Source organism: Zootoca vivipara, chromosome 2 (genome assembly GCF_963506605.1).
Source record: "Zootoca vivipara chromosome 2, rZooViv1.1, whole genome shotgun sequence".
Taxonomy (NCBI): Eukaryota; Metazoa; Chordata; class Lepidosauria; order Squamata; family Lacertidae; genus Zootoca; species Zootoca vivipara.
In genome coordinates, this window is record NC_083277.1 from 53978811 (window position 1) to 54005294 (window position 26484).

The 26484-nt window shown below is 43.9% G+C and overlaps 1 protein-coding gene across 2 annotated transcripts in view; it reads left to right on the plus strand.

Annotated features, from left to right (window-relative positions):
• CACNA2D2 (calcium voltage-gated channel auxiliary subunit alpha2delta 2) overlaps nt 1–26484 on the plus strand; it is a 551962-nt gene that overhangs the window by 456554 nt on the left and 68924 nt on the right. For both annotated transcript variants that reach the window (XR_009557115.1, XM_060271531.1), the window contains exons 12-14: nt 1357–1464; nt 7495–7573; nt 20904–20953. Coding sequence is in view for 1 of the 2 variants with exons in the window: in XM_060271531.1 (XP_060127514.1) it covers nt 1357–1464; nt 7495–7573; nt 20904–20953 (237 nt within the window). In the remaining variant the exon portion in view is untranslated. The remainder of the gene's footprint in view (nt 1–1356; nt 1465–7494; nt 7574–20903; nt 20954–26484) is intronic.

Genomic DNA, 26484 nt, shown 5'->3' on the forward strand with positions numbered 1-26484 from the left:
ACACGGTGAGTGAGTGTCTGTCAGGCTAGCTAGGACCAGGGAGAGACCCAGATTCAAATCCCCACTCAGCTGCGAACGTTATTGGGGATCCTTGTGCTAATTACTAATTGTCATCCTAACCTCTTTGGATAGTTGTGAGCATAAAATGGGAATAGGAACCATGTATTTCTTAGAGGAAGAGCAGGGCAAAAAAAAATGGAGGAATAAATAACATTCTGAGGCATTGGCATAAGCAAAGAAAAAGAAACAGTTGTTTACGAGTCTAATTTGGAGTAGCGGATGCTGTTGGAATTGGAGGAAATTCCTCTGTAACCAACAATCCATCTCTGGAGATTGTTCTTACGGTATTGCATTCCCAGCACCTACAATCCAATGACACAGCAGCTGCAAAGTGGTGAGCAGGGCTGGGAGCATCCATGTTATTCTCCCTGACATTGTAGTTGGGGAGGAGGTCTATGTGCCTTAAGAATAGAGCTATACTGGGACAGGGCATTGGCGTTGCCTGCTTCTCCCCAGATAAATGAAAAGCATCAGTGGCTGGCACTTAAGTTTTAATGGCGGCAGCAGCTGCCTCTTCCATTTCATTAGAAAGGTAGCATGGCCTATCTGAGAGGGCTCGGCTCAGACAGGCTACGGTGACGTTGGGCAAAATAAAGACGGATAGCCCTATTAATCGCTGAGCGGTAATAGCCACAACATAATTTCCGTCCAGACAACCCCTCCTTCTCCCTGTTCATCTGCACCACCTTCACCCCTGGAGAAGCAGCTAAAGAAAACAGATCCCTCACTGCCAGTTTCTTGGGCTGAGGACGTGGCTGGGAAATGGCAGGAAACTGTACTCCCAGCATTTACTCTGTGTACACCTCTGTGTTTGCAAGCACATCTATGTCTAGCCTCTGCCAGTCTCTTTTACAAATCAAGAAGCACATGCTTGTGCATACACAAACCTGTGTGTGTCTGCTGCCACTAATTTACTTCAGATTTGAATCCTACTTTTCCCTTCACTAGCCCTGACATGCCTGTAAACCCGATAACTGTGGGGATTTATCTACTGTAGAGATCGCTTCCATGTTTAAAGATTGTGAGAGGAGAACTGCATTTTTACATATACTGTACACATACCTCACTCATTCATATTCTCTCTCACACACTCATCAGCCAACCAGCCAACCAAATCATTTCTCTAAAAAAAATGCAATCATGATGCTGATGCTGCCCCTCTAGGGTTTATTTTAAGCAAAGGGTATTAAACATACATATATACATATTTGGCATGCTCTTCCCACTATCCTTTCTAGGGCATTGCCTTTGGTTCTGAACTGTGCACTCACTCAAATACTTGCTTCCCATTTGCAGTCCAACATCACAAGAGCCAATTGCAATAAGATGATCATGATGTTCACTGACGGAGGAGAAGATCGAGTGCAAGATGTGTTTGAGAAGTACAACTGGCCTAACAAGACAGTGAGTGTTCAAATTGGAGGGGACCTAGCCTAATCTCAGTTGGAAGGGGGTTTCACAGAATTGTACTAATTCCGAATGCATAGCTTCTGGTGGATCTAAGCCATTTGGGGGGGGGAGGGGAGGCATAAATAAAGACTACCCCAAAGACCTCATTGATTGGGTGGGGATATAAAGGATTAGGCAGTCCTCAAGGTATCCTGGATCCAAGTTGTTAAAAGCCTTGTAAATGAGAACAAGAATCTTAAAATTGACCCAATAACATATAAGCAGCCAGTCCAAGCTTTTCATCACCAGTGTTATGAGCAGGCAGTAATCTGTCCCTATCAACAGTCTAGCCACAGCATTTTGCATCAGCTGGAGCTTTCAAACCAGACCCAAGTGTAGCCCCACATAGAACACGCTACAATAATCAAGTCCTGGGTTACCAGTGAATGAATCTATTGCTGTCCAGAAATAGCTGTAGATGGCATAGCGCCCATAGCTGAAAGACACTCCTGAACAAATGCTACCTGGACCTCAAGGAGCAGAGACGGATCCAGGAGTATTCCCAAACCTATGCCCTTGCTCTTTCAGAGGGAGTGAACACCTGTCCAGAACAGGCAAATGGCCCATTTCTCGGATGTGGGAAGAACCCACACACTGTGCCTTCCTTTTCCCAGGGCCCAAACTCAGTTTATTTGCCCTCCTCCAGTTCACCACTATGCCCAGACAATGGTCCAGATCACATTCTGCCTCTTCTGACTCATGTCCATGTTATGGACAAAAAAAGCTGTGTGTCATCAGTGTACTGATGGCACTTTGCCCAAAACTCCTAATAACCACTCCCGAATGCTTGATGTAGATATTGAACAGCACTGGTAACAGGATCATGCTCTGCAGGGCACCATAGCACAAGGATCATAAGGCTGAGACATCGCCACTGACGGAAGCTGTGCCTCCATGCTCTCTGCTTGTATACTATTTTCTTGAATTAAAAAGCTGGGTTTACTTTGACTCTCTGCATCTTGGTTCTGACCTGCCAATGAGCCAGCCCTGAGAGTATGCCTCACCCTGTGCGTTGGGGTGATAACTATCTGAGTTAGTGCCATGGATGCCATGCAAACTCAAGCTAGCCCTGAAGCAGCCTCAGCATGGATGTTGATGCCACCCAAAACAGCAGTCTCCAACGTGACCCTGGAGACAACCTTGGTCAGGCAGGCCATTGGGCATCAGGGTAGGTGGTCCACCAGCAATGTCCAGCAGTTTGACTTTGAGGCTCCACTATAGCATTTCTTCTGGCTACTCCCGGCTACCTCAGTTCCAGCTTCTCTGGCAGGAGTTGCTCATTACAGAGGCAAGACCAGGGATGCTGTTCACTTCAGAGTTTCCTTGTGATTGTTGTCTCTGCTGCCCCCCATGCCTAGCAATATACTGTGGTTCACCATTTAAAGATACTATAAATATATCCCATTATTATCTTCAGTTATCAGGCAAGAGCTAATTTTCAGGCTTCTCTGTTGTCCCAAGAGTGTTTTTCTGAGCTATAGCCTGCAGACCTGAGTTTTGACCCACTTAACAGTTGTGCACAGAGAGACCTCGTTCTCTATGGATCTACAGTAGTGGTAGCGATAGCCAACAATGTGCCTTCCAGATAATTGTTGGACTACAGCTCCCATCATCCCTGTTGCTTGGTCATGAAGGCTGGGGCCAATGGAAGTTGTAGTCCCATAATGCCCAGAGGGCAGCACATTAGCTATCCCTGATCTGCAGCAAAGCTTGCAGGGAGATCACATGTGTGTGGTTAGTACCATTATTTTGTTTTGTCACTAGACGACATTAGGCTTTGTTGCATCTGGATGGAGTCGGGGATTTTCTGTTTCTTTGTCTGTTCTCTTCTTGTGGAAGGGAGACAGCTAAAGGAGACCGTTAAGTCTTCTAAGCCTTCCAAGCACAGTGTTGAACCTGTCTGCAGAGCAATGAGACCCTTCCCCACTGGAACCCATGTTTCCCAAATTCTCCCCTCACACACAATATGCACAGGCCTTAATCCAAATGTTTGTGTTTTTGAATATCACAGGACACAAGTTTAAGCAGGCAGGTTCATCTAGGTAAAACCAGAATGCAAAGTCAAGCATATAAGAAAATGAATGCAAAAACAGCACCCTATCTTAGCTAAAATTCTGACAGGGCTGTTAAATGTATTACAGTTTTCCAGCATGTAATGTCATAATGTGTGAACCAGCTCTTAGCTAAAGATGGAAAACGCTGCTGATTCCGATTAAGGTAACTTGTTAGTTATGAAGTAAATTACCATGCTATTGTAGATAAGTGTTGCTGGCTCTCAATCAGTCAGAGAGCAAAACAAGCCACTCACTCGCAGCATCTGGCAAGCTAGATTTCCGAATGGTCTCACTCATGTTGCTGCCTACAAGGGACGGGGGGTGGGAGTGGAGTGGGATCCACTCGCCTTTATGGGAAAGAAATTCCCGATTTCAAGTTTCAGGTACAGAAGGGTTTGTCATTGTTGTGCTGCCAATGCAAAAGCATGTAAATCTGATTTCTACCTAGAGCAGGAAAAGGAAATAGATTTTTCTGCTGCCTGTTAGGAAAGAGCTACTTCTTAGTAGCTTCCCATACATATTCCATAGAAGTCTTTGTGGGGGATTTAATGGTGTGCTATTACAGGCGCTCCATCTGCACAAGCATAGCAGCTTGCCATATGGAACAATCCCCCTTCCCCAGTGCAATGTTCTGGGAGTCCCCCCCAAGCCTATTTGGGGGGGGGGGTTGCAGAAGGAAAGCCCCATTGTACAAGTGGAAGCCCTTGTGTCAGGCTTCTGCTGGTGGGGTTCATTAGGTGAATTTGTCTTTCTCTGAAAGTTTAAGCTTTGCCCCTGACAGACCTTTGTTACACAAAATGGCTGTATTGCAGCCAAAATATATACCAGACTTAATCCACACAATAGTGTGCACTGTGCCTCCCTTATTCTGTGCTTCTTCATTTGGCACGAATGTACCATATGGAGGCTTGAACTATGCCAGGAACGGGGGCAGGTGAATTCATACTGTGCCTCTTCTTCACCTGCTTAAACAGTTGTTAGCTTTTTCCAGATAGAATCTGTGCATGAGCCAATGAAAGGTGGAAGACAGCATCAACCCGCCCAGATCTTTGCATATGGAACCTTATAAATGAGTCAAGACACAGCCCCGAATAGCTGAGGAACCAGCTGTGTGACCTGCATCAGCTCAGTCACGGGAACAAGGGGAAGTGGCTAACTCATGCTTTATTGCAGGATTCCGCCTCATTTGATGTGAGCTATTTAGACAGTTGATCTTCCTGCCTGTCTGCTCCTGCACTGAGCCGCTGCCCCTTTAATGGGGCGTCTAACACGCTGCCACTGTTTTTATTACCTGCACCGACCTTGAAGTGCCAAAAAAGGTGGACAGAACTTCCTTTGAAACTTTGCACAGGCTGTTGCTACAGGAAAAGGTGCATCTTCATCAACACTCCTGAGTTTGGGAGATAATCCATTACATGGGTGTGTACACACACACACACACACACACACACACACACACACACACACGCCTGCTGGGTAGAAGTACTCAAATGGCTTGAACTTATTTTCTCCCTCCCTATGTATAAGAGAGAAAGGAAATGGGTGTGATGTCTAACATCTGCTGTTTTTAAACCAGATGAGAGATCTCAATAGTGAGAAATGGGATACTGAAACATCATCTTCCTCATCCAGCAGTTTGCAGAACAGTAAAGAGCAGAGACATCACCTTGCCGACAAAGGTCCGTATAGTTAAAGCTATGGTTTTCCCAGTAGTGATGTATGGAAGTGAGAGCTGGACCATAAAGAAGGCTGATCGCCGAAGAATTGATGCTTTTGAATTATGGTGCTGGAGGAGACTCTTGAGAGTCCCATGGACTGCAAGAAGATCAAACCTATCCATTCTGAAGGAAATCAGCCCTGAGTGCTCACTGGAAGGACAGATCCTGAAGCTGAGGCTCCAATGCTTTGACCACCTCATGAGAAGAGAAGACTCCCTGGAAAAGACCCTGATGTTGGGAAAGATGGAGGGCACAAGGAGAAGGGGACGACAGAGGATGAGATGGTTGGACAGGGTTCTTGAAGCTACCAACATGAGTTTGACCAAACTGTGGGAGACAGTGGAAGACAGGAGTGCCTGGTGTGCTCTGGCCCATGGGGTCACGAAGTCAGACACGACTAAACAACTAAACAACAACAAAGAGCAGTGAAATGCTACACCAAAGCAAAATCCAGTTTCTGGCTCATGAACGTCTTCCCATGAACTAGTATTTCATAGCAATCCTGATGCTTTTCAGCAGCTGGACAGTTCCCTCAAAGCATCTACATCTTCTGGTTCATGGCTTGCACACAGAAAATCTCCTTTTCCATGTTTTTATCCTATTTCCAAACTCATTGTACCTGCATGCAGGCAACGGAGGAAAGAAATTGAGGGAGTGGGTACTGCTTACAACAGTAGCAACTCTTACCAATAGTAGTGTGAGGGGTCAAATTTATCACCTCTTGACCCCATTTGATGGAGAGTCCAGTCCTCTAGCACTTGTGGGATAAGACCCTTCCCAGATAATCTGTAAATAATATGCACAAGATTTCCTGTGGGCCTGTTGATACAGAGGATAGAGGTCTCTCCACCCACATAACTGGTTCAGGAATGGCAGTCCTAATAAATGTGTGCTTGGCTTGGACTCAGAAACTTCTGCTGAGCCCAGACTCTGCATAAGACTAAGACTCGATACAACCATATCCATTTTAGACCTAGATCCCAAACACATTTCGTTCAGGAATGTGCTTTTGTCAACTTGTTGCTTTTCAATCTGCTTATTTCATTTTGCTTGAAAACTGAGGTTTCTCTATTGCGCCATTGGGAAACGAGTACCTCCTGGCTTTGACAACCAGACAGAATAGTTCTTTCTGTGACATGCATCTGTGCAAAGGTGTTGCTGAATAGCAGCACAATGATGTCCAGCATAATTTAAGTACTTTATTTTAGTGATACAAATTGTTAAGTGATAAACATGAACTGGTAAGTGATGAACAGCCATATTCACTTGCACCAGGTACTTGATCTTAGGCCCAATCCAGGTGGCCACTGGGTTGGTGGCAGCTGCTTGAAAATTCATGGGCAGTTGCCATGACACACAGGGCTCTGCTTCTGCCATACCACCGCAAGAAATGGTTTAGAGTGGCACCTGCTTGCTTGTGCCAAAGGGTGGGTGCATCAAGGTATCTGGTACACACAGCTGATTGGAGCCAGCATGTATTAGCATTTTTTCCACAACTGCCACCCATCCAGTGGTTGTAGGAACAGACCCCTAGTTAAGTAGATCAAGGGCTTAACATTGTCAATGGGTTTTATAGTGTTGTGAGCTGCCTTGGTCCTTCTGGATAATTTGTATTTACAAATAAATAATTTCCATTTTACTATTTAACACGGTGTGAGCTTTGACTGTTTTGCTAGTTTTCTAGTTATCACTACAATAGGAGCAATGATCAAGAACTGTGCTTCCAAGCAGCAGGCTATAAATTACAGAGTACATGAAGCCACCCAGCTAGAGAGCATGTACTGCACCATTCAAGCATTTATCTTAGCACAGGGAAACTGGAAGGCATGGTAGCTGCTTGAACATTCCTTTTTTGTGTTAGCTTCCTGGCTATACTCAGCTAGTTGGGTGCAGCCAGTTGCCACCATGTGCAAGATCAAACTTCTGCCACACCTTAGAAAATGTATTTTTAAAAAAGCATATTTGGTGCAAGGGGTGCATGGCCAGAGGGAGGGAGGTGCCATGCAGCTACCATGCAGCCAGTGGTCATACAGATAAGTACTTACCTGTAGAATTTCTATCTGCCATTTTCCTTTACAGGTGCTTGCATTTCAGAGGCAAAATGTGTGCATTTATGGGCTGGGGTGTTGTCAAACCCTCCACAGTTATTGAAGGATGCTACTAATTTTATTTTCTTTATTAAAAAGAAATCACTCCTTTTTTTCCCCTCACAGGTGCGAGTGTTCACCTTTTCTGTTGGACAGCATAACTATGATGTCACTCCTCTGCAGTGGATGGCGTGTGCCAACAAAGGTAGGGAGAGTGGCTTAAGTACACAATTGCCTCTCGTTAGCCTGTCAAGCAGAATGTGAGAGGGGAGAAACTATTCTCTGCTGGCAGAAGAATGGAGGGAAAAGTTAGCTTTCAGTTTTCCAGAGTAGACCAGTGTAAGCAACTCGCTCCACTGAGCCAGTGATGCTCAGCTATTATTCATAGTTTAATTGGTTTAGTTTTACATAATCAGCATGATTAGTGTGATATGTGCATGAAGACAGTGAAGGCCAAGCAACATTTCTTATGCAAGAACTGGTAATCTCTGATGTGAACAATCTTGAGCCAGCCCACCCAGCATCCAAAATCAAGAAATTTACATAGAAATCCATATCATAGAAACAATGCATACCTTGGACTTGGACTGACACATGTTCTAAGTCAGGCATAGGCAACCTTGGCTCTCCAGAAGTTTTGGAACTACAACTCCCATGATTCCTGACCGCTGGCCCTATGAGCTAGGGATCGTGGGAGTTGTAGTTCCAAAACTTCTGGAGAGCCAAGGTTGCCTATGCCTGTTCTAAGTATACTTTTTAAAGGAACGTTGCATGTGGAACATGGTACTGGCAATGGATGTTTGCATACCCTGCATCTTGCATAAATTGACCCTAATAGCTCCACATTCCAAGGCCCTTGTCTGAACTTACTTGTTCCACTTCACCTGTAGTTATGCATAGCCATTTGCATCAGAAAGTGGATGGAAATCCACGTTCAGATTCACATCCAGGTGAAAGTAATGCAGTGTTGATAGACAACATCTCCGTCCACCGTTCCTGATCCTAAAGTGATTCTAAAAATACGCCAACGTCTCTCTCCAAGGGAGTATTGGGGCAACCATTTTTATAGCCCCTATTTGTTTAACTTTATACTTACTTCAGCTAGATCTCCTGGTCTCTAAGCCATCAGATTAATCTAGTGAATAGTCTTCAGCTATTACATCAGACCTTGTTTCAGTCACCTCTCCTAATTGTACGGAAACCCTTCAGGCACCCAGTGCCTGAGAACACATCTTCCCAACATAGGTAGCAGGGGTTGTGAATTAACTCACTTTCATTCATACATTCTTAGATCTCTAACCTGCCCTGTCCCATTCAGGACAACTTACATGCATTAATGAGACTCAGGGCCGGCTCTAAGGGGTAGGCTGGGTCGCGCGGGAAGCCATGCTGCGCCCGCCCATCAGCCACGGCAAGAAACGGGGCAGAGCGGGGGCGCCGGAGCAATCTCCGCACCACGGCGCCAGGGCGCCCGACACGCTTGAGACGGCCCTGATGAGACTTCCATCCTCATTGTCTCCCTTTTCTCTCCTTCCAGAACACTTAACAGGGTTTTTTCCTGACAACCCAAAAGCTGAATTTTAGGGGAACATTATAATGAAACTCTGGGGTATATTTTTTTGGTGAAAATGTACTTATGTGCACAATCGTCTTGTGTTTTCTAGTTCAAAAGAATCACTTCGTTGTCTAAATACTATTTTGATGGAGTCCACCCCACCCCCAATCCACTCTAACATTAGTTTGTGAAAATACATCATAGATGCTCTTGTCTTCACTCGCCATTCAGAGACGCCTACGGAGAGCTTCTCTCCACTGAGCTAACTCTTCCCATGGCTACCAAGAGCTCAGCCAAGAGAACCAGCTGCTGTCTGTCTGCTCACCTAAGGAAAACCTGAGGCCAATATCTCAGCAGCAAAGCATATACACAGTTTGGGCAAAGCTCTTTGCTCTTTGGCAAAGAAAGGAAACCTACTAGAAACAGGGAGGAGGTTTCTGTAACAGCAAGCATTCTGTCACAGTACGTACTGCTTGGCTGAATATTCTGCACAGCTGCAGCACAGAGAAAACAAGACCCTTCCCAGCACGCTGCCACTAATTATAGCTGCAGATAAATATAATATTTTTGTTTGTTTATATATTTTAGCATTTACAGGCCATATTTCTACTGAGAGGTGGCACCCAAAACAGTGTATGAAAGAGAGGTGGGGGATCCTCTGGCCCATGAGCTGGAGGCAGTCTTATGGGGGCTTCCCTACCCAACTCCCTGCGTCCCCTCTTTGCCTTATGGTGCACTTGTTTGCATTAGCCCTACCCATAGCTGCCAAGTTCTCCCTTTTTTAAAGGGAAATGCCCTTATGCTGAATAGGCTTCCTCGCGAGAAAAGGGAAAACTTGGCAGCTATGGGGCCCTACCTAGCACTGGGATGTGTCCTCTAGAACAAGGGTGGCCAACTCCCAAGAGACTCTGATCTACTCACAGAGTTAAAAACTGGGAGTGATCTACCCCCTTTTGGGGGATTCAGGTCAAAGCTGTTGAGTTTTTTTAAGGAAGGGAAGCCCTGTTTTTGGGGGGTTTAGGTCAAACTTGTTGAGCTTCTTTTAGGAGGGAGGGAGGCCCATTTTTGTTTAGGGCTTCAGGTCATAGTTCAGCTTCATTTAGGGAGGAGGAAAATTTTGGGTGAGCTTTTTTTAGGGGTGCCAATGATCTAGCAGTGATCTACCACAGACATCCAGTGATCTACTGGTAGATCACAATCTACCTATTGGACGTGCCTGCTCTAGAAGGTTAGCTGCAAGGGAATGCCTCCCTCAGGCTAAAAAGGATTCCCCCCCTTGTTGTAAAACAGTCAAAATTTTGGACTCTAAGCTGCAGACATAAAGAAATCATTGATCATCATAATCAAGAAACCAGACACGCAATAAGAATCAGGGAGCCTCGCTTGATAAAAGAATTCATAATCAGGGGGAAAACAGCAGCTGTTAAAAACATCCAGGTAATCCTGTGGGGAACACACCAAGTTTTCCCTTGTCAATGAAAGGTAAACAGGGTAAGGGTCAAATAAAGACCAAGTGTTCCATTGTGTATAGGTGCCACCACTCCATAGCTCCATCTCCTCACAGCTCTCATCCCTGAAAAGGAAGGGGGAATAGCAAGATGCAGATCTAGTTTGGAGGGGAAATGGCCCACATCCCATAGGCTAAAGGCTTGTTCGTCATCATGCATGAAGCATCTAGTGTTTTGCAGTTTACCTCTTGCATTTAAATTTGTACAGGACAATCATTTGCCATTTATACTTTTCCCTCAGGGAGAAAAATGGGATAAAGCACTGCGTGTGTGCATTCAAAACATTTTTTTGGCTACCTTTCTAAACAAATTCCAAAATCCACAGTAGGGCAACGCCTTTATTAGGCGAACCAAAGTGTCACAAAGAAGCATGCAAGCTTTTTGAGTTCTGCAGAACTCTTCGTCAAACTAGATGGTGAACAAAGCAATGGAGGGAGGAGGGGAGCAAAAAAAATGTGCAGGGTTCAAGGTTGAAGCCATGCAGTTTGCATCAGACCACAGTTATAAAGCACAACACTGAAAGATACAGTATTGTTTAAACTTTTTAAAATTACAAAATTCAGTGATAAGCAACATCTTAAAATATAAAACAGCCAGCAAAAACAAATGATCAAAACCCCAATGAAGCCGTTATAAAACAGTAAATCAACAGATCTGTAGCATATTGAATAAAATAAGACCACACCAGTTAAAAACCACTTGGATCAGCAGTAGATTATTGTAATAGGTCTCTTTCTGCTTCTTTAAAAGTATGCAAGGTCGTATGCTACAGAGATGAAGGGTTCTGTGTAACTTAAAAGCTTGCATGTTGTTATGCTAACAGGTTAGGATATCACTTTCCATATTTTGTCTCTTATTCTGCAAGACCAGTATGGCAGCAACTGCCTATGCTTTACAAAGGCTTCCCTCTCATTCCCTGCTGTCCACCCCTCCCATTCCCTGCCATCTGAAGTTACCTTTGTTCATCACATTCAGTCCCCTTTAATCTCCTTCACCTTCCTCTGTATCTGAAGCCTCCTGTCTCTGCCTCTCATTTATCCAAGATTGCCTCAACTGCCCTTTTGTTCAGCAGCTCTGGCTTTCCTTTCACACCTCCTGTATCTGTCAGCAGATGGTGGAGGCCTGTGAACCTTTGGGCTTGCAGTAATCCATCTTCCCATTGTCCTATCCCATGAGAATACCTTTGGTCATTCATGCTCAAATTCCTATTTCTCCTCTCCTTCGGTTCTCCTTTTCAGCCTCACCTGTGGTGACTTTCTATCAGCTGTACATGTAGTAGCTAATTCTCATTGGGGTTGGAATTATTTTTATTTATTTATTTTTATCATTTTATTTATAACATAGTCCACAACAACTCATACCTACCTACCTACCTACCTACCTACCTACCTACATACATACATACATACATACCCACCACCACTGACAATTTAATTATCAAAATTAAACTCCTATCCCCTTACACACAAAAAACATATCATTAAAAGACTTCCTTTATCCTGTAAATGACCTCCTTATTTACTTCTTGTATACTGCTTCTTTGATATGTGATTATTACAATTTTTCCTAATTATGACTTTAAAAACCGCAAAGTCTCTTATAGAAATTAATCAAAACAAGTCCAGGCGTATATTTTGGGGCACCGCTTGGTAAAGTATTCTCTGCATTTCCCCCTTCTTTTTGGAATTCTTGTCTACGTTGTCCCCTAAGTGTCTCTGTTAATCTGGCCAATTCAGTATAATCTATTAATTCATCCTGCCATTCCTTTTTTGTTGGCACAAATTCTTTTTCCCAATTTCTGGCAGTTAAGGTCCTCGCCACGCCTGTGGCATACGGGAATATTTTCCGATCCTATTTTGCTCTACCTGTGTCTGTTATTCCTAATAGGAAAGCTTCTGTATTTTTCACAAAGTTATATTCAAACTTCTTTTTTAAATTCATCATATACTATATCCCAGGTTTATTACAATGCTTTTTCAGGATGCCTTCGTGTGTATGTATCAGGGCATCTTACTTAGCAGCCTTTATTTCACGCCTTTGTATGCATAGAAGTGCTTTGGTTTCCTCTGCATCCCAGCACAGGAGCTTGCCAAGAGAGGCATCCCAGAGCTTTGATGCATGCACTCATATCAGGCAGGCATGTGGCTGTTGCCATTTTCTGACCACTTCCTTGCACATTCCCCCCCCCTTCCCACATCACCACATCAAGTGAAATAATGTCAGCAGCAATTGTCATAACATTTTGTTGATCAGGCTTGAGGAGCTCTTCACCAGAGGCACAACTGTTTCCTGCCTCAACTGCTTAACTTGATTAATTAATTTGTACTAAGACAGAGCTTGCTAGGGTTTAGCCCCAGAAACTGTTGTCAGTGTCATGGCTCAACTCCAGGGCATTTGAAGAAATAATAAAGAATAAAGGGCCTTTGATGATGAATACTTGTGCCAAAATAGATTTCTTAGTCTTTAAGGTGCTACAGGACTTTGTCACACAGCAGCACAGAATTTATCTCCCTTGTGCTTGTGAGGGCCGCCTTATCACCGAGTAAACAAACCCTTCTGCACCCAACTGACATTAATCGGGAGGCCCTTGTAATCTGTTTTAACTGTTTTTAATATTGCCTAATGATGTAAGGCACACTGGGGCATCATGATGACGGCTGGTGAAGGCCAGCAAGAAATCTAGCAAATAATAATCAGAGTGATTTCCTAGAAGACATCATTGCCAACACCATCATCTTATATAATAATAATAATAATAATAATAATAATAATAATTTATTATTTATACCCCGCCCATCTGGCCGGGTTCCCCCAGCCACTCTGGGCGGCTTCCAACAAAACAGAAATTCTAAAATACAGAAATCCATCAAACATTAAAATACAGAAATCCATCAAACATTAAAATACAGAAATCCATCAAACATTAAAAGCTTCCCTAAACAGGGCTGCCTTGAGATGCCTTCTAAAGGTCTGGTAATTGTTGTTCTCTTTGACCTCTAGTGGGAGGGCATTCCACAGGGTGGGTGCCACTACCGAGAAGGCCCTCTGCCTGGTTCCCTTAAACCAAGCTCTGTGGTTAACCCTGTCAGGGTTACAGGAGCCCAGAGGTCATCAACCTTTTTGGACCAGTGGCCACATATTCAATTTTTAGAGAGTGCTGTAGGCACCAGTCACAAAAGGCCTGCCATGCAGGCATGGCAAAATAAAAAAGTAAAGTAACAGCCACCTCAAGCAACCTTGTACTTTATGAAGTCAGGTATGTTCTGCTGGCCCTGACTATGGCGATCACACAGTAGTGGCCACATAAAAAACCAGTTATGTTGTTGATATCTAATAAAAACAGGGAGCATTCCTCAGTACCAGGAAAATATAGTCGGGGGCACCTGCCCAGAGGCGCCAGTGAAACCTTGTGGGCACCAAGATGCCTTTGGGTGCTGAGTTGATGACCTCTGAACTAGACGTCACATATTATGCATATCATAAAACACCAGTGGGTTTTGTGCAGGTTTTTTAAAAACAAAAAGCAGCCCCAGGCATCTATTTGGATCGAAGGGGTTGGGCAGGAGCTGCTTAACACTTAACTCTGCCAGCCACATTTCTGCTCCAGATTGTTCCTCAACCACATTCCACCCCACATTTCCTTGGAAATGTTACTTGTCTTCTCAAGATTTTGGTCTTCCAAGGCTGATTTCCATTTTTTACAGCCACAAATTGCATATAATTGCATGTAGCATCTACTTTACCACTGGTAAAGGTAAAAGTAAAGGACCCCTGACAGTTAAGTCCAGTCCCAAACGACTCTGGGGTTGCAGCGCTCATCTTGCTTTACTGGCAGAGGGAGCCGGCATTTGTCTGCAGACAGTTTTTCTGGGTCATGTGGCTAGCATGACTAAGCCGCTTCTGGCGAAACCAGAACAGTGCACAGAAACGCTGTTTACCTTCCTGCAAGAGAAGGTATTTATCTACTTGCACTTTGACATGCTTTTGAACTGCTAGGTTTGCAGTAGCAGGGACCAAGCAATGGGAGCTCACCTCGTCATGGGGATTCGAACCGCCGACCTTCTGATCGGCAAACCCTAGGCTCAGTGGTTTAGACCACAGCAAAGGAATAGCTTTTGACAGCCATTGATGTTGTCAAGGTCCTATTGTTGGCTTTGGTTTTCTTTCGTTATTTTCCTCCCTGACAACTATATGACTATCCCAGCTGTGGCTTTCACTTGCCTCCCTGTATTTTCTCCGTGACCTTTCGGAAACCTATTTAGTGCCCTCCCCTATGGATGAAGGCTCTGTTCTCCCCTTCTCTCTCCCTGTGCCCTTTGTTCTGAGTGGCATTAGAAGGAGGAGGTGAGCCTTTGCTTCTCGAGAGCTTTGTCATCTCCTGCTGCTAGTGCCCCCAGGCCTCTGGTTCTGACATCAAAGGCATTTTGAGAGCAATGCTGACATCACATGCAGGAAGGAGCTCCACTGAAAACAGCAGGCACTCCTGAACCAGAAAGAAATGAGTTTAGGCAGATAAAACAAGAGGGATGTCCAACTGTTTGTTACTGGCTACCACTTTAAGTTTACTTACCAACAAGAATAAAAGGGGCATATAATTTAAGAATATGAGGACAAGGGAATCCACTCTCATTGTATTCCAGCAATTGAATAGGACGCAAGAATGATACAGTTGGCAAGAAGAAGCTCTAGGAGGAAAATTTGTATTGAGGGGAAATGTTTGCTGTTCATTAAAGAACCATAATATGAATCTGGCCTTCTTGATTGCCCCCAGTGTAGTAACTTTTTCAACCATTACAACTATGGCCTAGTTCATATTATGTCATGCTTCAGTTACATTACTGAACAGGAGTAAGTTCCAGGAGCAGCTTTCTATGTGAGCAGTGAATATTGAGACTTTGGGAAGTTTTGCAATACAGTAGTACCTCTACTTACGAATTTAATGCGTTCCAAACACACATTTGTAAGTAGAAAACATTTGTAAGTCGAATCCCATAGGAATGCATTGGGAGAAAAAATTCGTAAGTAGAAAAAATCCTATCTAAACCGCATCCAAGATGGCGGACGGAGCTCCATTCGTAAGTAGAAACATTCGTAAGTAGAGTTATTCATAAGTAGAGGTACCACTGTATTGTTTAATTTACATTTATACACATTGGGCATGGTAGATTAGCATACCCCAAAAAAAATTGGGAGAAAACTTTGGGGCATCCCACACCATCCCAATGACCCCGTTGCTTGCCGACTTGCCCTCTCCCTGCCGCCAACCCCTTGTAGGTTCCAAGACTTTACCCAAGGTTCTGTTTCCTTGGAATGAAGGACGGTGGAGCCTGTTTGTCCTTATGATACAGTATATGCTTTATTTACGCAGCATTGACACCCCAGAAAGGTCTTGCTTCTCCCATAGCCACAGCTATGGGAATCAAACAGGAATCCAGTATAGCTCTGTCTCTCCCAGATGCCCAGCCTGCCCTGCCGCTTCTCACTTCTAACTCTCACACATAACTTCCAACTCTGGCCTTTGTCTTTCTAACTACCAGGGCTTTTTCTCAGCTGAAAATTGCTTCCGGCACCTCTAAGGTGGGTGCCATTGCCATTATAAGAGAACGGTGGTGAGTTCCAGCACCTCTTTTTCTAAAAAAAAAAACACTGCTAACTATCATTTTTCATCTGGCACACAGCCACTTACTTTGTTCCTTAGAGGGCCTGGCTACTCCAGGAATTAAATTCATGCTGGATCCAGAAATTAGAATACACATATGGAACCCCTGCATATGTGTATGACCCCTGTTCCGCAGATTGTATACAAACACTAAGTTAAAAAACTGAAGAAGACCAAACCGAAACAGTATGATTACCTTGGATCACTGTCTCGCATGTTGTTATAGTTTACAAAGATAAAAACAGATATATTTCGCCCGTGGAATTGGTCGACGTGTTGCCTCTTTTTTTTGGTATTTTGACTCAAGTCTGCAACACAGGGGTTGTTTCATTTTTAAAAACCAAGGCAATCCCAGTCCTCAGGTTTGCATTATGAAAGTAGAAAATACTGTATAAAACAACTTTTACTGGTAAAGTTCTGCCTAACAGCAACTATTTCCAAGAACATTAAACCTGAAAAGCAACAGAAACCAGACAAACTTTAACAAGAAACTAATGACCTTCTATATGAATAAATAAAACAAAATAAAGGCAATTACACATTCAAGTTTTGTGCAATGCCTTTGTGTACAAAGAGGGAAAATCATAGTTCTACAAGCTCATCATGTCAGTAAATATTTTATACAATTAAGTTTCTCAAGGAATATTAAAATATGTGAACAGAAAATCTGAGAGAGAAATTGCCATTGTATCTTATTCATTGTGCCATCATTTGGCACTTGTTTGCTGTCAGTACCTCTGTTTCCCTGTCTACAGAAAATAATGGCACAATGTCCTTCATTTATTGTAGATGAATTTACCATAAATGAGGGAAGTCATAGAGAAATAGATAAAAAATGTCATATACACAGTTCATATGGGGGCTGCTAAACAGATATGGTAACCAAATAGGCAGATGCTTTAGAGTGATGGGCAGCACTGTGGACAGCTAGGTTCACAGATGCTATAGATGGGCCAATAGTTGCACTGGGTAGAGTAGTCCGCTAATGTGCTTGATGGACAGATGCCATAGACCAGTAGATAGAGCAACAGACATTTGCTGTAAAAGGCTTGGATGCTAAATGGACTGTAGTTATTAGTATTATTATTACTGCTGCTTTCAAGTTGGCCTCGTGCTCTTTCCATCATGTGGCATTCCCCTTGGAAAGACATGGAAGTTTTTAGCTACAACCATCCCAGGCAGCAGCTGCAGATCAAGCAATGCAGGTTCACTGCCCGCTGTCTGATGTTCATTTTGTTTGTGTTTGCAAGAGACATCAGGCTGCTAGCCAGCTCTTCCATGAGATCAGTTAACTCAGGGAGAAACAAGCTGGAGGTATTTTTTCCCCTGCCTTAAAGGAAAATCTCCCTCTCCTGGGTAACTGTCCTTAGACGCTTTTTCAAGCCTCCAATGAAATGCAAGCTATGTTTCTTTCTGCCGCTGCTGTGAACCTTTTATTGGCTTCAGAAATGCTGGGGTGACATTACTGAGGTTGCAACAACAAACCTAAAAGCAGGAATTGGACTTCTTCATCTCAGCGTTTGCTTGACCTGTACGTTCGTGGCGGGTGGCAAGCAGGCATTAGCTACGTGGTTGGGACTGTAAAACAATTTGAACTACTGCAGGAGTAGCTGAAGCTGCTGTTTTCCGAGGGCTGTTTGTTTGTTGTTCACTCAGTATTTATAGGCTCTTTTGTAACAAAAAGTTATCAGGTCACGGGATACTCTGGTTTCTCTTCAGATCGTAAAAAGCTATCAGGGCAACTTATGGAATAAAAACCAACATGTTACAAACAACAAGTTAAGGAGTATTATAATAAAATGTACAGAAAGGTCAATCCTCCAGGTACCATGAGTCCAAGCTATGAAGGGCCTTGAAGTGAAAAAGCAGGACTTTGAATCGGGCTCAGAAATGGAATGGGAACCAGTTAAGATGACAACGCATATTTGTAATGCTCTGGCCCTAACTGTTCCCCTGCAAAAAAAAAAAAAATCACTGCACCATCACTATTCTGGGGACATTGTTGCGAGGGCCTGGTTGCCTTATCAAGCATAAACAGTGGTACCTCTGGTTATGAACTTAATTCATTCCGGAGGTCCATTCTTAACCTGAAACTGTTCTTAATCTGAGGTACCACTTTAGCTAATGGGGCCTCCCGCTGTCGCCGCGCCACTGCCGCACGATTTCTGTTCTCATCCTGAGGTAAAGTTCTTAACTTGAGGTACTACTTCCGGGTTAGTGGAGTCTGTAACCTGAGGTGTTTGTAACCCAAGGTACCACTGTATACATTTTCCCACAAGGGGAAGGATTCCCTGAAAGGAAGCTACATTGTAAGGTAGTGTCCTTTCCCAAAGGCATTGTGAGATGAAATGGCTCTGGGTATCACTATAAGTGGCACCAATTACAGTGGTACAGTGGTACCTCGGTTTACAAACACAATTGGTTCCGGAAGTCTGTACTTAACCTGAAGCGTACTTAACCTGAAGCGAACTTTCCCATTGAAAGTAATGGAAAGTGGATTAATCCGTTCCAGACGGGTCTGTGGAGTACTTAAACTGAAAATACTCAAACCGAGGCGTACTTAAACCGAGGTATGACTGTACCTCGGTTTTCAAATGTAATCCGTTCCGGAAGACTGTTTGAGTTCCAAAACATTCGAAAACTGAAAACTCAATAGCCAGCAGCTAGGCCTCAGGATCTTGCACTCAGTGGAAGCCATGTGGCATGTTTGACTTCTGAGGCATGTTCGAAAACCGAAGCTTCTACTTCCGGGTTTACAGTGTTTGAAACCTGAAATGTTTGTCAACATAGATGTTTGAAAACCGAGGTACCACTGTATTTCCTACAACAGGAAAATCTGTTCTAAAAAGGGAACTGAGTGAAAGATAAAACTCTGCTACCAAAATCCCTTAAGCATGACTAGAAAGCCCTCTTTAGCCATAGATGTGGTGGAATCTTCTGAAAATCCCGATGTGTAATTTATCTACACAGATTTTTTTTCCCCTAATTCCGTATCTCACCTTCATCTTATCAGCCAACTTTTTTTCTCTGGTTCTGCTAAGACCACGAACAATTACTCCATATTATACGCCAGTGTTTCTCAACCTTTTTTGGGCCACGGCACACTTGTTCCGTGAAAAAAATCACGAGGCACACCACCATTAAAAAAGTTAAAAAAATTAACTCTGTGCCGCCCTATATTATAATTATGACTGTAAGAAACACTTGCCAAATATTGCTTTCTGGCGGGTCAGCGTTGAGCATTGGCGGCCGCCAGGCTCGTTTGCACTGAGCTCTGGGAAAGAGGAGGAGAAATATTGCTTTCCGACGGGTCAGTGCTATGTATTGGCGGCCGCCAGGCATGTGACAATGCAAATCGCCCTTCCAGTCACCGCACGTCGCGGCACACCAGCCAGCGTCTCGCGGCACACTAGTGTGCCGCGGAACAGTGGTTGAGAAACGCTGTTATACGCATATGTACTCCAGGTTTCCTAAAATAACCAGCACATAAACATATTACAATGCAAATAATGATAACCATATAACCAGCACATAAACATATTACAATGCAAATAACAATATAAAAATAATATGTATCATAATCATACAGTTGAGTCCTCTGATCCAACCACTTGCAATGCAGGAATCTTTTTGCCCAATGTGGGGCTCAAACCCACGACTTTGAGATGAAGAGTCTCATGCTCTTAATGACTGTGCTATCTTGCTGTGGGTAAAATTATGCTGCAGAAATATAGTATAGCATGAAACCCGACCCTTTTATATATATTATGCATATAATACACACTTATTGCATATAATTTTGCATAAACACAGTTGGGGTGTTGTCGTTTTTTTAAAAAAAAACAACACCTGACAATGCATGAACAATTGAGACATAGGCAGGATCTCAATATAAGAGGTGTTCTGATGTCAACAAAGGTTGATCGGTTTGGAACCAATGAATTATGAGTATAGATTTGTTTAAAATGGGCTCATCCTCCACCCCTGCCTGTGTGCCAAGTATGTTTCCAGTCCCCTGTGAGCTTTGTTCCTCCAACACTGTGACCCCCAGACACCTGAGATATTCCTTTTGTCTTCAGCACCTTAACCCATTCTCCCTCGCTGCCCCAATGCCTGGAAATCCTGCGCAGAACACCTCATGGTTCCATCTTATTTTCTTCAAATTCCTCCTCGGATCCCAAAGGGATCCTTACCTCAAGCTGAAATAGAACCCAATTGTGTAAAATTGAATTTGCCCCCCACTCCTCCTTTGCTTATCTCAAATCTCATTTCTCTCATTTGTTTGTTATCTGAATCTCTCCCCTCCACACCACTGCTGAAAGTTAGATTTTGAGTTCCTCATGGCAGAAATCTATTTTTCTCACTTTTAGGTATGAATGGTGACACACACACACACACACACACACACACACACACACACACACACACAAACAAACAAACAAACAAACACAATTCTTCACTTTCCACTTATTTGTGAAGGATAGGAAATCCATCTCCGCATCTTTTTCTGGCCCTTTAATATACACAATACATATCTCTTAGATCCAGTTGTAACAGCATGCAATGTGGTTTTTACCAGCAAGCTCTGAGATCTGAAACAGGAGGCTGATTTGGCCACAATCCAATCCATACTTTAGACTAATTAAAAACAATGAGATTATGCACAACTTGCTTGATTGTGGGGCCCGTAGCTGGTGTGCTGAAATTGATGGGATACACAAGAAGGTTTGTTGATGAGTTAAGAGGTGCCATGCTAAAATGCACTTCTAAAGTTCTTTGTGTCATGCCTTTCTTGTCTCTCTTTTTTTTAAAGGATATTATTTTGAAATTCCCTCCATTGGGGCCATCCGAATCAACACACAGGTAAGGAAACGAAACACAGTTTGTCCAAACATATAGTTTAAAGTACCTTTACTAGCATCTGACCTGACCTTTTGCATAGCATAGGGCAAATAATGTAATCAAGATTATTACTTCTGATTAGGTTGGGATGTACATTATATGCCCATTTCTCAAGACTGCATTCGCTATAGAGCCTGTAATGGCCAATAATACCCAACTACCGTCTTGCTAAACAACTGCTCTAGCTCTGAAGAAGTGTGCATGCACACGAAAGCTCATACCAAAATATAAACTTAGTTGGTCTTTAAGGTGCTACTGAAGGAATTTTTTTTATTTTGCTTCGACTCAGACCAACACGGCTACCTACCTGTAACTAGAACTGCTCTAGCTGTTAGGCAAAACCCAGTTTCTACTCCTTGGGTATTTTGAAGGAATTGCAGAACATGAGGGGGATAAGAGCGGAGGAGAGAAAATTGTGTGCCTTTTCAAACCTGGCTCTTGAGAAAAAGCGAAAAATGTTGCTTACAGCCTCAGACCTTCTCTTAGGAGACATTTTCATGTCCCTCTCGAATCGGCTCAACATTCCACTTGATGCAGTTCTGAGTTCAGCATCCAACAAAAACTCAAGTGCTGACACTGCACCCTCACATGGTCCCTAGGAGCCTCCGCCAAGGGAGGGTGTCAGCCTAGTTATCAGTGTGCATTCTGCCAAATATGTGACTGGCTTTATTCTATCAAACCGGGGGGGGGGGGATATTGCCTTATCAAAATAAAGAGATGTCTTTCAGCCAGTCAGGAATCATTGGCCCATGTAGCAGCACCCTTGGGGTCTCCGGGAGACGCCTTTCCTAGCTCTGCTACCAGGAATCTTTTAACTGGAGAGGCTGCAGAAGACTGAACCTGGGATTTTGTCCATTCACACCATCTTTGCTCTCCCACTGAGCTGGAGCCTCTTCCAGTGCACTGCCCCTGCTTCCAGATTAGCCTAAGATCACCAAGTTAATAAAACAACGAGCTGCTGAACATAAATTCTACTAACCCGCAAGCCCCTGTTATTCCAGCACTGGGTCCTCCGGGCTCACAAAGCCTTATGTTACTTACCCCACACTGCTGTGTGTTGGCACAGCCCCCTGTTACTTCGGTCTTAGAAACACGGCCTCCTCACACAAAGCTCTGCTAATATCATAACTTGTGAGGCCCCCTGCTGTCACCTCGCAGCCTCATCCATGGAGAAAACTCTCGCATCCTTGTTATATGGACTTGTATTTATGTGGCTAATTATTAAAACTTCGTGCTTGAATCAGCACGCAGAGGAGCAAACCAAACTGCCCGATCTATCAAGCTATTAGAGTCGACATGCGGCGTGTGAGAGAGGGAGCTTGGGATGAGTTATTAGTGCCCTGGAAATGGGGTGACGAGGCAAAGCTAATAGCTTTCCATTCAAATGATGCCTAAATCTTCAGGCCAAAAGCCAAGGGGAAAATGGGGAGTAGGGTGGGGTGGAGAGAGGCAGAGACAGGAAGCGGGGAAAGATTGAGAAAAGGGAAATGCTTTTCCCTTTTTTTCCCCTCAGCTTGACACTAGCTAACTGTAGGTAGGCTGGATGCTTGGCTATAGTAGCTCTAGAAGCTGTTGCTTTCGGCACTAAAAACCGTGGGCATACCGTATTAGCCCCACTGACAGACACTGTATGCTTATTTTTCCAGCCATTAGATTCTTGGCAACGGATGCATGCAGCATTCTAATAAAAGTCAGCAAAAGCAGACAAATGAGTAAATAAGTGTTAAGTTGTGACAATCTCCTATCCCAGGAAGCAGGAATTTATTTATTTAATTTGTGCCCCACCCTTCCTCCCAAATGAGCCCAGAGCAGTAAACATATCCACATTTATTTATTTTTTGTAAATACAAAACATTCTAAAACAGTTTAAGAATTCTAAAAGTAGTTGCAGTTAAAAACATTTAAAAACAGAACAGAAAGCAGAACACTTCCTTTCTACATACCCGATCGTAATGTAAGACATTTTTGCAGGAGTGAGGTGAAGGGCACCCAGGGCATAATTTCTGCATACTAGACCCAATCCAAACTAGGATAAGGGATTGTGGAGAAAGTTAATTTGGTTTGCATTGTAATGCAATCCTACATAATTTGCACAATATGCAAACTGAAATGCTGGTATCCCTCAAAAATTTCACTTCCCTGCAGTTCTCCAACCTCAAAATATATGCAAAAAATTGTATTTTAAGGGAAGAGTGGCCAAAATACATTTTTAGGGAAAATAACATACAAAAATACATTATATTAGAGGAAATTGCATTAGTCAAAATTGACTACAAATATGTGCATATTAGGAGAAATACACACTAAAATATGGATGAAAATTGTAAGGGGTTTTTTTTAATGACAAACTGAATTTAGGAATGGAAAAATGAGAAACTACAAGCAAACATTATGTACTTATTTGTACATCCTGAACTGGCTTAGGACAGTCACTAGGGTGCTCCTCTCTTTCATTTTTCCAAAGCAAGACTAAGGCATCACGCTGCTCTGGCTTCAATTCAGTGAAGAGTGTGGTGGTGGTGGGAAATTACCCTATAAATTAATAAGGAACTCGTTCTCCGAGTGTGGGTTCTTATGTAGCCAAAATAGAACCATCCACACATAAGCGGGAGAGATGTGATGAACAGGCTTGGGGGAACTTCCGTGTTCACAAAGTACAAATATACTTGAATAAAGAAAACCAAGGCCAGGGAGGTGTGGGGGAAGACTCATAGCAGCCCACTGAAGACTGAGCATGTTCAGCAGGCATGGGATGCTGGCTGCTGGTTTAGAATTTCAAATCCCTGGTGTTCACTGGGAATTGTATCACTGTGAAGGGGAAACTACAGTTCCCAGGATTCTGTTGGAGGGGAGGAAGAGTCCCCTAGCCTTCCAACCAAAGCTGTAAAGGTAAAGGGACCCCTGACCATTAGGTCCAGTCGCGGACGACTCTGGGGTTGCGGCGCTCATCTCACTTTATTGGTCGAGGGAGCCAGCATACAGCTTCCAGGTCATGTGGCCAGCATGACTAAGCTGCTTCTGGCAAATCAGAGCAGCGCACGGAAACGCTGTTTACCTTCCCGCCGGAGCTGTACCTATTTATCTACTTGCACTTTGACATGCTTTCTAACTGCTAGGTTGGCAGGAGCTGGGACCGAGCAACGGGAGCTCACCCCGTCACGGGGATTCAAACCGCGGACCTTCAGATCGGCAAGCCCTAGGCTCTGTGGTTTAACTCACAGCGCCACCCACGTCCCAACCAAGACTGTAGCGAGGATTAAAGGACTGAGCTCACTGGAGAAAAATTTAGATGCAGATTAAACAAATAAATCCAACAGAAAATTTGAGGAGGAGTGCTGGGCTCGCCTCAATTTGTTCCCCAGGGGGCAGACCCAAGCAAGGCCCATTGGCTGGTTGAGCCCGCCCCCAGGGGAATCCCCGAACCCAAGCTGGCTTGCCATAGGCCCATCTGCAGCCAGGCCTCCCCAGCTGACTGCCCAATCACTGACCAGGCCTGTGGCCAGACCGCAGTGCCGCCTGACCATTTAAGGTAAGCAGATTTAGATGCAGATTAAACAGATAAATCAGTATCGTAAAGTATTTAAAGATTGTTTTTTAAAATGTGTGGTGGTGAGAAAACCTCTGGCAGAGATTGGCTGAGCTGCTATAATGCTTAGGAAGGAGGAGCAGAAGCAGAAGGTACGGTACTTGCAAAGGGGGAAATGTCTGTGTCTCATGAAGCAGCAGATTAAGGGAAGGTGGGATTGGAAAATAAAGCAGAGGGGAAGAAATGGCTAAGCAAATCCGAGGAAAGAGGAGGAGGAGGATTCTGAGACAGGAAGGGTGGGCTGGTGGGAAAGATGTGCAAGGCCAGGAACTTCAGCAGCAAGGAGAGCAGAAATGCACCTAGACTGATTTGAAATGCCCAACCAGATCTTTGGCTGCAGGGCTCCAGCAAATCTAAAGTGCCAGAAAGTGTAGATACTGCATATGAAGGACTCCAAAAGGGAATGAAGATGGGTAGTATTTTTTGTGGGCATCGCTCATTGTGTGTACTTTTGGTTCGAGCAAAGTGAAAAGGGAGTGTGTGATTCAGTTTTGAGAAGTGAGAAGTCGGTGGGCAGATAGTGTTGCCCTGTGATGGTGTGATAGTGTTTTGGTGCTTTCGAATTGTACGGCTGTTTTCACACTGAGCATTTACTGTGAAGTAGCCTTGCTTTGTTTACTCACTTTTTATGGAGCAACTGCATGGCATCATGAACAAAGCACCCTGCTCTTAATGGGGTTTTTTCAGAGCTAAGAAAATCCCAATTTTTTTTCACCTTCATGGAACAGCTACATAATTTCCCCAGATGTAGAATAAATCAGGCAGCTGTTCAGTACATTTTGGGTCTGGTTATGTCCTGTATTAATTGCTCTTGCTATTCTCTGTGGTTCATCTCTCCTTTCTAGAAATCAACTCTGTCTCTATAAACTTTGCATCCCCCGCCCCCGCCCCCAGCCGCCAAACAATGCTTTTATTTCACACAAGCACACAATATGGTCCTTCTAAAAATTATCCCCAACATTTATGACTGGGGAAAGAAGGGCTGCCCACTTGGCTGCAGAATGCTACGGTATTTGAATTACAGAAGTCTGGAAGCAGAGTCGTTGCTATTCCTCTGGAAGCTCAGAGCAAAACAGCAATGCTTGGCCGCTGCTAAATCATCCGTGTCTGGAAGCAGCATATGATTCCTGATGTGGCTAGAGTATAAATGAAGAGGGAACTGAGGAGCTGAAATCAAGACATGAGCATTGCTATGGAGAACAGAAAAGAAGGGAGTGGGGGGGGGGGTCGGTCATCCTGGTCCAGTATGGGTCCTCCCAATGGACCATTCTCTTCCTTTTCCTCTGCAATGATGCCTGAAGCTTATCTGAATCATTCAGATCTTCTTTCTCTTGTTGTTCTTTCACACTAATCACAGGCTTGAAAGCCCTATGCAAGCAGGCTTTGTCCATCTCATGCTTTTACCCAATCCCACACTGGAGTTGGATGCTGAGGAGCCTCTGGCCTGGAAGCACCCTGGGAAGGTGCGCTTTTGCGTGGCTAAGCAGGATCCCGTGCAGCTTAGTAGTATCGTATTTAGCATGTCCCCTCCCCACGCCCCCTTAGGGAACCATAAAGGTTAATAGCTCATTACTGAATATTTATTTCTAGTGACGTGAGTCAGGATTTTGACAGGAGCTTCCCCTCTGGGTTGCTGATTCATTTTTCACTCCGTATTGCGCAGAGCACAGAACAGTGTGCCAGTGCCATCTGGTGGGATTCTCCCAACACTGTAGGAGCCCATTATCTCTCAAAAGTCCCTGGTGTCACCTTGAGAATCTTACCTGACTATTTTTTTATATGTGACACGCAATCACATCTATCTTTCCCCCGTGGGTTATTTGTGTCTGTGTGTGCATGATTGTTTTCCTTTGTATGGAGGCTGCAGATTTAAGCAAAGGGACAGCAAAGAGAGATGTTTCTTAAC